This window comes from Bicyclus anynana, chromosome 11 (assembly GCF_947172395.1).
Source record: "Bicyclus anynana chromosome 11, ilBicAnyn1.1, whole genome shotgun sequence".
In the NCBI taxonomy this organism is placed as follows: Eukaryota; Metazoa; Arthropoda; class Insecta; order Lepidoptera; family Nymphalidae; genus Bicyclus; species Bicyclus anynana.
The window spans coordinates 169,244-187,103 of NC_069093.1; the positions used below are offsets into that span (position 1 = coordinate 169,244).

Genomic DNA, 17,860 nt, shown 5'->3' on the forward strand with positions numbered 1-17,860 from the left:
TTCGTTCGTAACACTTCCGATGTTGCGCGCAAGGTGGTGGTGTAGCGATGAATGAAAACCCACGACTGATGCTCTTCACTTACGCCCGTCGCCCGCATATTATTGGAGTGTTATCAACGAACTTGCAGACTATAACAATGTGGACTCATATGAATAAATCGTAAGGTACATCGTCCACGCTGCCCATTATTTATTATCGTCTGTAATCACCTGTCCGTGCCCACATTTCAAAGTCGGTAGGTAACTGTTTTAAGTTTAGTGAATGCTTGGAACAAGAACTAATTGTATGCTAAGAATATATTCGTAAGATCCCAAATGTCTCAAGTGTTACTACGAGGCAAATAAATACAATTAAATAAAAATAACACTTTTATTTGATTCCATTTTACATATTAAAAGTAAACGAAAAATATCACACGTATCAACATCAAAAAGTTTACAAAAATTTAAATATATTTTTTAATATACTAATGTTAACCAATTTAATAAAATAAGGCCAATTTGGTTGATATTCTTATAATCGAGGACATGAGTAATCTCGACAGCATTTCATCAAACATGTAGGAACAAAGCAAATCATCTTAACCACCACACATGTATAATATCAACGTGTGGTCGCGAGCTTCAACAAAGCTCCCAATTTCTACGCGTTCAATTTATTTTCAAAGGAAAGTTGGTTGTTTTTCGAAATTGCACGAATTTCAAATTATTTAGCAAATTATACCTACTTATGCACTCGTATGTATTGAGTCTCTTTTACACAGAAATAATGGTTTTTTTTGCTAAAGTATTATATCAAACATCTCATTACAATACAATAAAGCGGTGTTAAAAATATTGGGTATCCCAAATTAACGCAAATTTGAATTTGGTGTAATTTTTTGGTTAATTTTAAGACATCCTAACATCATTGCAAGTAGCAACTTAAGTAGCATGCATAAGTAGACAATATATCGTGAAGTGGTGAATGTGAAGAAGTGAATGGTGCCGATTGTGTTGTACACTCAACAAACAAACACTTATTTGATATATAAAATGTACCTAAATTGTAATTTCATATTTGTTTGTACACTTTTGTGTAAGCCATAACTTTGACCGATGCACACATACCTTTAAGGTAAATTTTGAATGACTTAGCATAGTAACACATTAAATTGTAGCAAAATAGTATTCTCATTGAAATAATTAAATACCATTAAGTACATAAACTTACAGGTAAATTGAACGTAGAATACAATACGCATGCATATCTAACTACAACTATAAACTAATATAAAGCCTCGATAACTCATAGTCTAGGAGCGGCTCAAATGCAAAGGGTTAAAATGCCACCATCACTCGTACGGTATTTAGCCTTCTAGTTAGCCTAGTTCGGACTGCTTTAATATTTTAGTCGAGTACGAACAATTTTTGGATTTACCGCCCAAAAATCGTTGGTACTCAAATAAAATACTAAAATAGTCCGAACTAGGCCTAAGCTCACGAAGTAGACTAAATAGTACACTTTATACTCCTATATTTATGTTTATATAAGTTATTAAATACTTATTTAAAATGGCTACAGTTGTATACTATGTACTTTGTACCTACACCATATCAACTGTAATAATTTATTTTTGCCTTGACAATAAAATAAATTCATTTAAAAAAGGAAATAATAACATAATACACAATAATTCGGTTAAAATAATTTTTTGGTTACCCACCGTTTTTATTAAAATAAATAATTCATACAAATAATAAAACCTGTTGCAGTAGATAAATCGAACTACCCTCAACCGTGTGTAAGCGGTCATGCCAATCATCTATAGACGACATTGAGCTTGGTCCATCAGCAGTCGAATCGTTGTTCGGCGTATTGGCTAACGTAGTAAGGGCCGTTTATATCTACAGACATTTAGAGTGCTAAACGCGTGCTGTGGCAGACAAAATAATATAATTCTATACAGTGTTTATTAACGTATTTATATCAATCGTAACGCGGCCGCGCAGACATTGACAGACACGGGCCGCGCCCGGCCAGTATCCGCGGAAAGAATATTTTGTCGGTCGGCGGTTCATGTCTGTAGAGGCCTTTTTATGAAACCTGAACTAAAATTGACAGCGTCTTACACAAATTACCAAATGACAATGAGCGCCATTGTCTAGGGGGCTTCTTCATGAAAAGGACTTTAAGTGTCTCTAGCTAAAAGTGCTGGTTAGTGTGAATAGACGGTGTCTGTGGGTGTCTGTCACGCTACTTGTCTGTGACGCACTGTGTCTGTAGATATAAACGGACCATTAGCCAGCTTGGCCGTCGTGACGAGCGGGCAGTTGTCGGCGCTATCATCCGACAAGTGTATATTATGACTATAACTTGGCAAATCTGTTTGTAACACTCCCGATGGTCCGCGCGGACGACGTTAAACTCGCGCAGACCTTTCCCCCCGTCGCCCGCATATCATGGGAGTGTCATCAAAGAACTTTCCAAGCTATACATAATATAATACATAACGTCATACGTTTGCTATTCTCGTCATAAGTCACTGGGTACATATATTCGTATAACTTCAATGCGACCAAGGCGACATTCGATACGAGTAACAAAATATTTAAAACTAAGCCGCATGGCAGCCAGAGAGAGCAACATACAACATACTTAATTTTAGGAATTACACAATGAGCTATTTTGGGGTTATTTTTTGAGCTAATTCAGGCGCATTGAAAAAACATAACCGTAGGTACAACATATTGCAACAGCAAAGAAAACTTGTACTCGACAATATTATGACACAATAACACAAAGACCGTTGTTCACGTTGGCCAATATGTTGGCTATCGTGTAGGCAGTGTTTCAATATTATGTTGGCCATGAAGAACTACTACATGATAGCCAACACATTGGCCAACGTGTAGGGCATGCATAATATTACGAGACTGTGATATATGTCTTTTGATTGTACGTATGGTTAGCTGGTTATTGGTTAAACATACTTTTGTAACATATTTTAATAATAATGACTTTTCTTATATATTAAACATTACTGCTGATTATCGATTTGTTTTATAAAATTGTTATAAATCTCCGAGTGCTTTGAAATGTTTTGTTGTACAAGACAAGGAAATATTTATATGATTTGTTCAATAATTTGTATTTAGAGACATATTAATATTGTGAATAGATTCTCCTTAATAATTTTTCCTTACAGCTAACCAGGGTTTTGCAAAACATCATCAAAATCAATTCATTAGTTTTTGAAAACAAAGTTATGGCTCTCAGTACTATCTTTACGTTAAAACAATAAACTCGTGTATAAAATCGACTTATGACTAACAAATATCTTACACATACACACACACAAACACACAAACAAAATTCACACACTTCAATAACAATTAATTAATCCCTGTTAATCTACCCAGCTTGCAATAAATTCGATTACCTACAACTTGAAATGAAATTACCTTCCTTACAGTTTGTGTGCTGTAGCATGGTGCGGGTGACAGTTGCCTGTATGACGTACTAATACGTACTATTATGGTGAAGCGCAGCAACTTTAGTAATAATCATAATTTAATAAGATAATTAATTCACTGACTACTAATGCAAATATTCTGGGCAAAAAAATATCCATATCTTCTTTACTTGTTAATATAAGCAGTTTCGGTGATCGAATTTTTGCCAAACCAGTTAACATATTTGGTGTTCATTGACTAAGCGATCTCACTAGTTACCTGCAGTACGGTGACGTCACACGCGCACGGTGATGAGCGTGTAGAGGCGCTGCGGCCGGACGCCGACGGACGCGAGGGCGAGCAGTGCGGTGACGTCACACGCGCACGGTGATGAGCGTGTAGAGGCGCTGCGGCCGGACGCCGACGGACGCGAGGGCGAGCAGTGCGGTGACGTCACACGCGCACGGTGATGAGCGTGTAGAGGCGCTGCGGCCGGACGCCGACGGACGCGAGGGCGAGCAGTGCGGTGACGTCACACGCGCACGGTGATGAGCGTGTAGAGGCGCTGCGGCCGGACGCCGACGGACGCGAGGGCGAGCAGTGCGGTGACGTCACACGCGCACGGTGATGAGCGTGTAGAGGCGCTGCGGCCGGACGCCGACGGACGCGAGGGCGAGCAGTGCGGTGACGTCACACGCGCACGGTGATGAGCGTGTAGAGGCGCTGCGGCCGGACGCCGACGGACGCGAGGGCGAGCAGTGCGGTGACGTCACACGCGCACGGTGATGAGCGTGTAGAGGCGCTGCGGCCGGACGCCGATGGACGCGAAGGCGAGCAGTGCGGTGACGTCACACGCGCACGGTGATGAGCGTGTAGAGGCGCTGCGGCCGGACGCCGACGGACGCGAGGGCGAGCAGTGCGGTGACGTCACACGCGCACGGTGATGAGCGTGTAGAGGCGCTGCGGCCGGACGCCGATGGACGCGAAGGCGAGCAGTGCGGTGACGTCACACGCGCACGGTGATGAGCGTGTAGAGGCGCTGCGGCCGGACGCCGACGGACGCGAGGGCGAGCAGTGCGGTGACGTCACACGCGCACGGTGATGAGCGTGTAGAGGCGCTGCGGCCGGACGCCGATGGACGCGAAGGCGAGCAGTGCGGTGACGTCACACGCGCACGGTGATGAGCGTGTAGAGGCGCTGCGGCCGGACGCCGACGGACGCGAAGGCGACGCTGCCGAGCCCGTCGCTGGCGGCGCGCCGCCGGCCGTCGAGCATGATGGCGTAGCGCGCCGAGTTCTCGGGCTCCTGCTGGTGCCGCAGCATGGTGTAGCGCGCCATGTGCTGCGGGAACCTGCAAGCGTCACATATGCCTATTATTTTTTATTCAATGACAAATGGTAACTTGTCATTGAATAAAAAACTGCCTTGTCTACAATCGACGAAGCAGTCTAAGATCGAAGCAAACTACCTTTAACTTGATACTAACAAGTTTATTCTATCCACACCTCTGACGGTTTCTACGCGGCATAGTAACGCAACGCTAAATCACTTGGCGGTATGTATTTTCTGGTAGGTTGCCACGGCCGATGTCTACCACCAGATCTGACCTGATCCAAATTAGAAATTATAAACTCCTAAACTGACCTGTGCTGGTATTCCAAGTGAGGACTCTCTGTTGAGTACTCACTGCCCCACAGGTCGGTAAAGCTCAGCCATGTTATACATTAGATAAAATAGGAGGGGATAGAAACCCAATCAAAATAATACCAGCTTGAATATGCACAGTTGAATGTTTTTTGGAGATAAAGGTAAGGATGGCAACGTATTGGTTTTGTTTTCAGCTGACGAAAGAACGAAGGTAAGCTAAGCTAGATAATAATGTAGTAAATAACAAACCTCAGAATATCTAATTTATTTGCACTTATCCTGGAAGCAAAATCATCATCTTCCCCGCCCCAGCCCAGAAAGCGATTCGAGAATCCGTTCAACAGTTTGTAATGCTCCGACGTGATCGCTAGCACCCCGCCCACCAGAGTGTTGTATATCAAAACAAATCTGAACTTGTCTATGCTTGCGCTCATGTGTCTGGGCTGGTTGAGACACACGTACAGGTTGCTGTGGTCTAGAGGCAGCAAGTCTACGTCGTGTAGAATGAGGCAGGGGAACTTCTCCGCGATGGCTTGCTTAGCTCCTATGTTGTACAGGAGTCCCTTGTTCCACGGCTTGTCGTCCTGCTGTTCAATTACATATATCCTGAAATACACCCATTGTTCTCATAAATATAGCTCTGAAACCATGCAATGGTTAATGTTTATCTTTTGTTCGATAGAGATAATGTGCAGTTAAATAAGAAACAAGTCAATATTTGATCAAGGTGATATATTATTATGTATTTGGTCGGTAGGTAATATGAGGTGCCATAAACCCTCCTGAGGTTTAGAATTTACAGTCAGCACTTGTATGTTATTAAACTATTTTAGCTTGCTCTCTAATTTTGTTACTGTCAAACCTTAATGATGCATTAGAAATATTAGTTTCATACTAACAAATATGAATTGGTGAAATGTAATACGTTTAAATAAGGTATCATGCAATTAACAAAATACTCACTTATAATGTATATTCTGTTTCCTCAAAAATGTGTGGATATAGGGAATGAACACATCCAGCTGAGACTGCCTGTTCCTGTATGTCACCAGTATAGCGACGCTCATGGCCGGGTTGCACTCCTCGGGAGCGAAGCTGCCATTCATTATTCCTTTAGGTGTAAAATTTAACATTTTCTTCATCTCCCTCACCTGTGTCAACTGTGTGTGGTGCAATATGTCATCATATTTACATTCTGCTTTGGTGTTCACCAACTTCAAGTTAGGGTTCACATGCTTGTACAAGTAGTCGTTCACTCTCTCCACAGGTATGTGTTCATACTTGAATTCCCCAAATGTAAAAAAGAACTGTACGATGGAAATAAGGGGAAACAATAACCAGACATTTTTCTTCAGTAGTAAAAAAAGCCTTTGCCTCGACAACCATTTAGGCATTTGGATATATTTCTTAACTTGTCGGTTTTGCTGCAAATTACATTATTGTGATTTCTGAAATGAACAGAAAATGTAAAGAGAGGTGTGCAAACACTAATAAATTATACAGTAATGGAATGTAGAAAATTAATACTCATGCCTCACAGTACTTCTTTTAAACAATACACTACAAATGCTTGTGTGTCTGGTCTGTGATAACACTTTGCAGTCAGACAAATCTGATAGCTCAGCACTGCACCACTACCATGTTTAATATTTTTTATATATCTATATTAATTAATAATTATTTTGTATCTTTTTTTCTTTTTTATTCAATATGAATTTTACGTATGTGATGTAATAAGTAATCATAATAAAGAAACAAATTATTTAATATGCAAGTCTGAAATATAATGTGTTAGTTCAAGATGCATTTTATTTTTGAAGCTTTTCAAACTGTCTGGTACTGTGAGCCAAATCACTCGAGGAGTGCGCTGGTGGCTGGTGTTTCAATATTATTGGGAATTCAGTAATGCCACTCTATTGGATTTTCGCCTTCCAAATGTATGTAATTCCTTCAAAATACATACAAACGCAGTAAAAGTAACTTACCGGAAATCATTAATATTCCTTTAAAGGTATGCGGTTAGACGTTTGTACAATGTAAAGATAAAGAATTCGATTGTGTATTATGAATGTGAAACAAACGCACCCACACGCGGTTATAGCAGACTCAAGACTGGCAGACGGCCAAATTAAATGATAAATAAATAATATTATTTATTGCGAGCTTGTAAACAATGATCAGTTGTTGTATTTAATTTAAACTATGAAGTGGTTTAAAATATTTATAGATAAACAAAAATGTTTAATTTCAAATTCAAATCAAATCAATTTTGAAATTTGAATTCACACGACACCGATGACACTGACTCTTGGTCTTGACAGCAAACATGACAAATAACAATAATGACAACGTCAACGTCACGTGACAGTTTCTACCACAGATTACCAGAAATACATAGATACCATAGATAAAAGCAGAAATGCAAAAGGTAGGTACAGATATTACGGCCGTGTAAAAATAGATGTGAACTTTTAACCCCTATTTCAAACCCTTCTATTTACATTTTGCATGTTTTATAATTAAGTAACATAAATAGTCCACTAATCATTTAATATTTACAAAATATGGAACTTGAAAAATGAAGGACTTTTCATACAAACTTTCTACCCTTATATCACCCCCTTCTGATTTTAATAACTTCGTCTTAAAAATTATCCTCTAACCTTCTTCATAATGCGGTCTCAAATTGTGCCAAGTTTTATTTGAATTCATTCAGTAGTTTCAGCGTGATGCCCCATCAAAGAGAAGTCCGACAGACAGATAGACAGACAAAAAATAACAAAAATGTATTTTGTGCTTCAGTATCAATTAAATGTGAAAGAAAATCTGTTTGTCTGGTTATCATTGCATGCATAGATACTCTTAGAATTGCATGGCTAAACTGGTACCGTAGAAACGATTTTGATGAATTTGTACAAAAGATTTATTGGATTGGCAAAATATAGGCCTCTTTTGTCGCGAAAATATACGACAGACAAATGAGGCAAGGTTGTAGTAAAGTACATTAATTAAATATTTTGAAATATTCTCCTACAGCTATCTGACTCATATTCATTTAATTTAATTACAATGCAATGTTCCAAGTTACTATTACTGTAACATAGCTACTGTGGGAAGTGTGTGGGAATAAACTTGTCTAGTTGAATGTTGGTCAACCTTATCAACATTTAAAAGAACATTTATAATATGTAGGCCACATCCTGGCTCTATAATCAAAACTAGAACAAACTAACTAGTTATGATAATTTCCAATTAATAGATAAATAATAGTGGACATGTTGAGCTATGTATGTAATAAAGGTTTTACAATATATTATCAATTTTTGTTTTATTATTTAGTATTCCTTTACTCTAAAACCAGTTCTTTTTTTATAAAAAATAGCTTGACTACAATTTTGCCTGATGGAAAGCAGTAATGCAATTCCAGATGGAGAGCACACAGCTAGTAGAATCCTATTCCAATTGCTCTTGTGGTGTTTAAGTTGTTAATATTGGCAAAGCCAATTCCAAACTGTTGCTGTGAGAATGATGATGCAATTTGGTTTGTACAAGTTGTCTGAAGTTGCAAGTGAAGAAGTTGTTTGGTTGGCAGCAGTGGCGTGCTCAAGGTTTTTAGCTAGGGTAAGCCCTACATGCAAAAATTGTACAAAATGCAAGATTCCTCATCTAATACAGGTTCATAATCATGGTTTGCAGTGTATTTATGCATATATGAAGTGCACGCCGCTGGTGTTGGCAGTTTCTACTGAGTAGAGCCAATAATTTTTTTTTTTAAATATTTTAATTTGCACTCATTTTGAACAAAAAGAGCAAGAAATACCATTTTTTTGAATTCCCCAATGATCTAGATTTCACAACTTGATAAGTAGGTAATAATATTAATTGCAAAATTAATTAGATCGAGTTCAATTATTGTTGAAGTCATTATGGAATACTGATAGAGGAGCTACTTCAAACGTTGACATACATAATAATTATGAAATAACGAACATTAATAAACAGTTTACTGTTAAAGCTTCGATCAGTTAATACACCTTCAGTGTGTATATTTATTGTCACTAACTGGAAAATATTCAACATCATTATCATCATAATCTGTGATTATCAATGTAATGTATTCTTTCTTTTGATTTGAATCGCCCGCCTTAGCTCAAACGACGATAATGTCAATGTCATTTGATTGTCGTTCTAGTTTACGCTTATCATAACCTAACGTATGTAAATAAACAATTAGAGAACATTGCATATAATTTATTAGTATGTAAGATTGATACACGCGGTTGCAGTAATTCATTTAACAATTAATTACTTTACAATAAGAAACTAAATATGTCTGACAAGAAAATTTGGATACAAACCGAGTTAACCTGTAGACCTCTAGATACTTTAGAGGAAGTGTCATTGTTTCTGCAAGACCCGCCAGCTTGGAGATCTTTGTGTAAAAAAATAATTCCTCATAGCCCAAACGCTATCAGAAACTGTGATTTAAACCAGAATTTCGGTGAAAATATACTCGAAACGCCACAATCCTTCTGCCACTATGAACCGCAAACTGAAGACATTGACGTCGAGCACCATGATAGAAAAAAGTTGCCAAAAACTTTGGTATGTCATGACATGGCCAACGGATATCATGACGATAGGTGAGTTGATTATTTTTGAAATAACATTCTCTATTTTTCTCACTTAAATTAGATATAATGATTTTTTTAGTTTAGCCAGATTCTTATTATTTTGTTTTGGGGTTGCCAGTTTATGGATTTTTTAAATTCTAATTCATTTTTATGTAGGTAGCAGGGTTCCCAACTTAGGGGTTTTCCCCCCAGATTTAGGGGGCAAATAAGTGAAATGGGATTTTTTTAGGGGTCTGAAATTTTTAGGGGTATTTTCAGGGATTTTTTGACTCTTTAATATTTTTAAATTGATGATAATTTCAATATTTCTTTCTTGACCTAGCGACTTATAACGATATATAATACGTTTTTCTACAACCACTCTGAGGCAACCGGCGGCAATTTTCATCGAATAAAAAAAATTGTAAAATTATTATATTTATAAAATTGATTTCAAAAAATCTGAATCTTCAGATAAAGACGTAATATTTTGTCTGATTAAATATAGACTTTTGAAACATATTACAGCATATTTTTTCTGTTTTATTAATTCTGTTTAATTATTATGAACTTATATTTTTAGGGGGACAACTCAATAATTAAGGCGATTTTAGGGGTTTTTAACACAAACTTTAGGGATAAATATTTTAGAGAGTTGGTAACACTGGTAGGTAGTAAAGATAACATTCAAATTGTATTTCAGTTTCTGAAATGACTATAGATTTAATTAAATCAATTCTTGCAGTTTAATATTAGCTCTACCGTAACAGCAAGGAAATGGGTAGGCTGTACCTATACCAAAGACCTTATACTTACTAACTTTAAGGTCTTTGACCTATACCTACCCACTTCTGTAACGAGTAAATAGGTCTATAAAACAGCGTCATGATACGTAGGTAGGTAGATATTTTATTTTTAACTAGGTACTTACATTCTAATAATGACTGTCAAGTAATCATCACATGTATGATGATTACTTGTCGAAGGCATCGGTCACCTGCGTAACTGTCTTGCCTAGAGTTATTTCTGTACCTACGTAGCTTGGAAGTTACCTCTTATATAAGAGCAAGGGAGGTTGTCTGCGTTGATATAATCGACCGGATCTTCGAAAGGGGCAGTCCTCTCACCGCGTCAATGTTCTGTTCCAGCTACGTGGACGGCACGGGGAACTCCGACGCGTACACGCTGTACCACTGGGGCGCGGTGGACGTGTTCTGCTACTTCAGCCACCACTTCGTGACCGTGCCGCCGCTCGGCTGGATCAACGTCGCGCACCAGCACGGGGTCAAGGTTCTCGGTGCGTGTCGTCCGCACTGGACAGCTGCTGACTCACGCTTAGCTCAACGAGTCGTAATGTAAAGCGGTGCCAATGACAGGTCACATAGTTCGAAGGACTCATTCTAGCACTTTCAAAGTGCGTAGGTGTGTGTCTGTAACCTACTCATGTGTAACTGGAAATCATATTTTTCAGACAGGAATACAACAAAACGTAATCAACATGGCGGAAGAAACACAAAGTTCTACCGCTAAAAATTGTGTAACTTTCTTTCAAAACGCGGGCAGGTACCGTAATAACCGAATGGACGTCGGGCGCGGCGCTGTGGGAGCGGATCTTGGCGTCGGAGCAGCAGAGCCAGGACTTCGCCAGCGCGCTGGTGGCCATCGCACAGGCGCTGCACTTCGACGGCTGGCTGCTCAACGTCGAGAACAAGGTACTAACAGTTTGTTGCATATGATGGAGTGGCGCTGCGGGAGCGGATCCTGGCGTCGGAGCAGCAGAGCCAGGACTTCGCTAGCGCGCTGGTGGCCATCGCACAGGCGCTGCACTTCGACGGCTGGCTGCTCAACGTCGAGAACAAGGTACTAACAGTTTGTCGCATATGATGGAGTGGCGCTGCGGGAGCGGATCCTGGCGTCGGAGCAGGAGAGCCAGGACTTCGCCAGTCGTCAGTTCAACGTCGCAAATACAGTACAAACAATATTATGTTACGTGTAACGCTGGCAGGCGCTGTGAAAACGTGTTCACTTATCACTTAATTTTAAACAATGTAGGTAATCAATAAAAATAATTAATTAGACAATGTACAAAAAGATAATATGGAAAATTATTTGATAATAATACCCTTAAATTACCTGAAATAAATTTACCTTAATTCAGATAAAGGTTTACCTTTGGCATTTGGGCAAAAAAGTACCTACGAGTGTAGGTACTCCTAAAATAGAATTAGAAAACCTTTCATGGTCCCGCTCACATCAGTCGCAGGGTCTGCGGAACGGTATCTAAACTCCCAGACATGTTCATTACTAGTTTTTAGTCACACGGTCCAAACTTAGTATCCACAGCCTATAGCTTCGCTGACGAGTTGGCGTAAAGCCTAATCGTGGGAGAGCAAACCCACTTAGCCTCCTGGTTCGTCTTCTTCATTGCCCACAAGCTCATGGTCCTTGTGTCTCTCGAATACTTTCTCCTCCCCTTTGGGGCTGACATGTCACGGCACGACGGATCCTCTGTGACCTCTATAGTCTGTCCACCCTCCGTCTCCTGTGCCATTGAAACAATCAAGAAGCCGTTCGACTCGACTACTCAATATGTGCATGTTCCTCAGATCAGCAAGCCGCAGCAGCTGCTGCAGTTCGTGCGCCAGCTGCGGCAGTCGCTGCACCGCGAGCTGGAGGCGCCGCTGCTGCTGTGGTACGACAGCGTCACCGTGGACGGACACCTCAGCTGGCAGAACGGGCTCAACCACAAGAACAAGTCGGTGCTTCGCTTCCACTACTAGTCCGCCTTACCCTTAGAAATCTTTATTCCGACTTTAGAAATGACGTGACCTCTGCAAACATTTTGCCGTAATGTTAAATGTTACAATACTTATAATAATTTAATGTATTTTTAATTATTGAAGTATACGTCACCTGCGTTATGAATTCACGCGTTCGAAAAGCGTCAAACCGTCGGTCCTTATTATAACAATTTATGATAGTGATTGTCATTATATGTTGCGCATGACAACCACTTGTACAGACTAACTCCGGCCCCTGCTAAAAGGAGGCTGGGTTCTGCAACGGTTTGATGATTGTTCAGTGAGCGTCATCTTTCAATTTGGGTATCGATTGATTGAAGTCCCCTGTGCGTTGTGTGCAGGGCGTTCTTCGACGCGTCGGACGGCTTGTTCACGAACTACTCGTGGTCGGAGCAGGACGTGCGCAGCAGCGCCGAGCTCGCGGGCGAGCGCGTCGGCGACCTGTACGTGGGCGTGGACGTGTGGGGGCGCAACTTCTACGGCGGGGGACAGTTCAACACGCAGCAGGTACGTGCATTATGTTACTGTTCCAAGTTCTGCTATAGAACATTACACAATCATTGACGATCTCTCTGGAGCCAGTGTGTGAGATACAGGGCGATAGCGACGGGGAATCTGTCGCCTGCTGGAGATATCAAAGTTATGACTTTGAAAGGTGCATCACATAACCATGTATTTATTTAGGACAAGTATTGAGCTCGCCTGGGATGAACCTTGTGCTGAAACTTTGGTGCTACGTCAACTTGCAGGCCGTGCAAGTGGTGCACAAGCACGGCTGCTCGCTGGCGCTGTTCGCGCCGGCGTGGACGCACGAGGCGCTGTCGGAGGAGGCCGACGACGTCAACTCCGTCGTCAGCGCGCAGGAGCTGGACCAGTACGACAAGTTCCTGCTGCGCGACCGCGCGCTGTGGTGCAGCCTGTGGCCGTTCCTCTGCACCAAGCTGCCCGACCATTTGCCGTTCCAAACGTCCTTCTGCAGAGGGCAGGGGAGGAAGAGGAGGCTGTATGGAGAGGTAAAACATTTGCGAACTTGACCTCGAGTTCAGTTGACAGAAAATATTGTGGCGTTGTAATGCATATGGTTGCAACGAACACAAAATAGTTTGGACAATTTCATTATTGTCTCCTAAGTTTGCTATTGGTATTCTCGTAGGTTAGATTATAAAGAAACATTTAAGAAGATATTTAGTTTAAAATACAAATTTTACTTAATCATTAGAATTTATTTTTATGTTCATGACGTTTTATGACCAACTTTACTAGTTTGCCTTGTTTGCCAACTTTACTTGATTAGTCTTTTTGAAAATTGTAACAATTCATCAGGTGATATGTCCAGTGCCGTGGTACAACCTGCGCCACATGCAGTACCAGCCGAACTCCGCGCTGGGCCCGCACGGCTACCTGCTGTCCACGCGAGACAACATCCTGGGCCTGTCGCGCCTCGGCTTGCTTCAAAACAAAACTGGAATTCTCAGATGCCGACGCTCTCTCAAAGAGAATAGTAAAGTCGAATTCGCCGAGAAAACGAACAGCGAAGTCTTGATAACCGTCAAAACTGACAGCTTAACGATCATCACGCAAGAAGAAACGAAAGAAGTCGAAATCACTAGCAACGACAGTAAATCTTCTACGACGAAGACGAAAATTATAGACGTCCTTCGCAATTTGTTCAGAGCTAAGGGAACTAAAATTACTGAGAACAAGAGTGGCGCTATGAAAAGAAAGCTATCATTAGACGCAGAGGAAAAACAGGAAATAATTGACACCGCAGAAGAGATTCAGCGAAAAGACAGTTCTGAAAATGAAATTCATGAAATATCTGGACGGTCCATGATACAAATGTCAGTGAACCTTCGACTGCGGGACAAAACTCAAAAAACGCGATACGCTTTAGCTTACGTTTCCGGAGAACTGCAATGTTTAGAGCCGTTCTTCGAGGACAGTTTTCTCGGTGGGTCTTGCCTCAAGATCAATCCGTCCGACGAAGTCTGCACAGAACATCGGCATTCGAGACTGTTCCACTGTGACTTTCTCTGCGAAGAGAGTTTGATAGCGTGCGTGGTCACCAAGAAGATGCTGGGCCACGAGGATCAGTTCCTGAACGTGAGACTGCATTTACAGGACAATAGTGAGAGTTACAAGAAGGCAGTGCTCGTAGGTCGCGACATACCGCGGGGCCACGAGCACGAGCAGGCCACGGCGGCGGACGTCGTGAACCTGTACCCGCTGAGCGACGCGGACGACGCACACTTCAGGGAGATGCAGAAGTACATGGTGTTGCACGAGCCAGATTTCTACGTGTCCGTCGCTAACGCTTACGGATGGAGAGTCAGGTTACTTTCAAATTTAAACGTTAATATATAATCATAATTCAAGGGCCGCCAAGTGAGGGTATGGAGGGGCAGCTGCCTCCCTTGGAGATAAAAAATATAAACCAACCAAAGTCCTATAGGTAGTCACTCACATAACTGATTTGTTCTACGATAGCAATTCGTTGTAAAGGTATAGTCTCGCACTAGAAGTGAAAAACTGCGTGCTTTTGACTTTTCGTATAAATCTTATTATTATACCTATTGGTTTGTGAGCACGCAGCTAAACTATGAGCTGACGCCGCCATTGGAATTAGACCATGGCTTCGGGAGGCAGCAGGTCACAAGGATCCAGACCCTCGATTGTTCAAGCATAAAGGGTATTTTATAATATGACAAGAACCATTTCAGGAGCGATCAGTTTCTACCAAACAAAATTTAGAAGAGTTCACGTTTACTTTGGGTATTCAACGCATACTTCAATGAGACACCCAAAATAATCGAATTGTTATTTCAGATATTACCAAGTGGAGCTGCCGCAGTCGCGCGTGACGTCGGTGAGCGTGCAGACCGGCCTGCCGCAGGGGCCCGTGCTGCTCGGCCACTTCGGCCTGTGCGCGCGGAGAGTGCCGCGGAGCACAGCATCTGACGGTACATCTCGCTGATCTCACTGTGACATCCGAAGGTGTACCTGAGACTCACTGACGTGCCGTCGCATAAATGCTACAGTATAAGGCGCTAAAGTTTTGGGTTTCTAAAACATAGCATAACACTAAATACATTTAGATTTAAAAAAGAAATATGGAATTCTAAATCAAAAGTATACTCGTACAAGTTTATAATATTTTGAAAATCACCCGACAAGTAAAATTTAGCTAGAATAACGACATTTTTGACAGAATAATAGAAAAACGCCGATTATCTTCATCATTATTTCAAGCAAAAGCAACCGCATAATCAGCCTTTTTGTTTACAAGTTACGATGCTACAGGGAGATTCACGGATACGTCAAACTCATAACATCCGTCTTTTTTCCATCGGGTGACAATAGTGTCCCTTTATAGCAATTAATTTAAAAACTTTTTCATTACCAATATAATACAAGGGAAACACTTTCTCCGCATTTTTTTAATATTTAAATTGTTTATTATGCATTTTTCTTAAATTTCAGAATAGATCGTTAGAACAATATCGGAGTCGCAGAGTCCTGATAATAGTCTATGTAAATAAATCAAGTAATTGTGTATTTTGTAAAAATCAATTATATTAATAGTAAAGTTATTAAAATGTAAAACGTGTTTTAGCTGTCCTGATAATCATCAAAACGAATGCGGTATTTTTTTGTTATTATATTCGATATTCTATTGGAAGTACCTTGATTTGTAATAGGTAAGGTATGTGTATATGTATAGCTCCTAGGTTCAATTACCAGTTTTGGTTAATTTGAGATATTATATTTTTTCAAAATGACCAGAGATATGCTTTGACTGTAGCTAGTTTGCATTGCACCATTGACGTTAGCGTAGGTACTACTCGTATAATTCTAAGTCATAAGTATTTTAATCTATTAATCTGTTCAATGGTCATCAGGACTTCCATGAAATACCTACAGTTCCCGAGAAATAGAAAAATAAAGTGTAAACGGTCGGCCATAAAACCTATCAACAAAATCTACATTCACTATTAGGACGAGCGAAGCCGCGAGCAAAAGTTGGTTTATTTTATTGCATTTATTATTTACCGCGTTTCGCCGCACCCGAGAGAGATGACAGTTTCTAATTTGTGCAGGATATAGATATTGATATTCACAGCAGCTCTAGTTCCGCTGAGACAAATGGTTTCTCTTTCCGTATTTGTATTTATTATTTGCACAACATATTACGTTATTTATCGGAGGCTATTAGGACATACTTTTAAGTTACTTTTTAGTAGGGTTGCCATGTCTAAAATCAGCTAACCAGGACGAGAAAAATAGAGACTTTAAATTGGGCTCAACTAAAAACGGATACATCAACAGGATACATCACCTTTACGATATTATAACACGTTAACCGATGTAGCGATGATTGATCATTCTCACATCTGAAACTGGCGTGAGCTTTTATAACTACGGTAGGTATATTATACCTACATTTTGTATTTTTTTCATTCGCAATCGCTACTTCTAATATTAAACAATAACATTGCGAGTAATCAGGATGTCGCATTGCTGCCCGGCGGCGGCTCACGACTTTAAAATAGAACCCGAACTGCAAAATGAAATCTCGCCCGAGCGTTCCCGGGACATCCTCTTAACTAGGACAAATCAAGGAAAATCCGAACGGGTGAAAACCCTACTTTGCAGATAGCTGATAATACAATCCTATTACAGCACTTTGTGATACAGCACGTAGTTATTGCAGTGTTTATTGTTGCAACCAAAGACTGTGAACAGTTTGATTGGTGTGACAAGTGACTAAAGGCAGGTGAGACATGACACAGAGACCCGTTGCCGACAACGCTCCTGGCGAAGGCGCTCACGCGCTTGCCGCTGATTTATGGTCAGAAATATTTATGTCACCACAGAACTCCTTTGACATTAAATAAAGTGTCTTTATGAGGCGTATAAAACAAAAGTGCCATTGTACAAAAAATCTGAATACGGAAACAAAGACAAAATGTTTTTGGCTTTTAAGTTTCTGTAATATACGTTTATTTGTTACTTTTTAAATTGAAATGAACATATTTTGATGAAATTTTGATTGAACTATAATATTTATGTGATAATTATCAAAAAAATAGGTTATAGGGTAATCCTCATAAAAAAGCTCAGTAGGCGTAACATAAGAGCCGTGATAGCCCAGTGGATATGACCTCTACCTCCGATTCCGGAGGGTGTGGGTTCGAATCCGGTACGGGGCATGCACCTCTAACTTTTCAGTTGTGCGCATTTTAAGAAATTAAATATCACGTGTCTCAAACGTTAAAGGAAAAACATCGTGAGGAAACCTGCATACCAGAAAATTTTCTTAATTCTCTGCGTGTATGAAGTCTGCCAAACCTCATTGGGCCAGCG

At 40.5% G+C, this 17,860-nt stretch overlaps 2 protein-coding genes across 5 annotated transcripts; one reads left to right on the forward strand and one right to left on the reverse strand.

Moving 5' to 3' along the window:
- Nucleotides 1–356: 356 nt before the first annotated feature.
- LOC112051439 (beta-1,4-N-acetylgalactosaminyltransferase bre-4) lies at nucleotides 357–9,580 on the reverse strand. Of its 3 annotated transcripts, none has more exons than XM_024090076.2 (4): nucleotides 9,441–9,580; nucleotides 6,046–6,530; nucleotides 5,332–5,688; nucleotides 357–4,786 (listed from the first exon to the last, which is right to left on the reverse strand). In XM_024090076.2, the coding sequence occupies exons 2-4, from the start codon at nucleotides 6,474–6,476 to the stop codon at nucleotides 4,600–4,602; spliced, it is 975 nt and encodes a 324-aa protein (XP_023945844.2). In that variant the 5' UTR covers nucleotides 6,477–6,530; nucleotides 9,441–9,580; the 3' UTR covers nucleotides 357–4,599. The 3 variants fall into 3 exon arrangements, with proteins under 3 accessions (XP_023945844.2, XP_023945845.2, XP_023945843.2); XM_024090077.2 differs by lacking the exon at nucleotides 9,441–9,580 and adding an exon at nucleotides 7,168–7,400; XM_024090075.2 differs by lacking the exon at nucleotides 9,441–9,580 and adding an exon at nucleotides 7,068–7,400.
- On the forward strand, nucleotides 9,280–16,347 carry LOC112051438 (uncharacterized). Of its 2 annotated transcripts, XM_052884164.1 has the most exons (9): nucleotides 9,280–9,725; nucleotides 10,844–10,992; nucleotides 11,259–11,407; nucleotides 12,302–12,450; nucleotides 12,838–13,003; nucleotides 13,246–13,509; nucleotides 13,820–14,829; nucleotides 15,323–15,456; nucleotides 15,977–16,346. In XM_052884164.1, the coding sequence occupies exons 1-9, from the start codon at nucleotides 9,412–9,414 to the stop codon at nucleotides 15,979–15,981; spliced, it is 2,340 nt and encodes a 779-aa protein (XP_052740124.1). In that variant the 5' UTR covers nucleotides 9,280–9,411; the 3' UTR covers nucleotides 15,982–16,346. The 2 variants fall into 2 exon arrangements, with proteins under 2 accessions (XP_052740124.1, XP_052740123.1); XM_052884163.1 differs by having other exon boundaries at nucleotides 15,323–16,347.
- The last annotated feature ends 1,513 nt before the right edge of the window (nucleotides 16,348–17,860 follow it).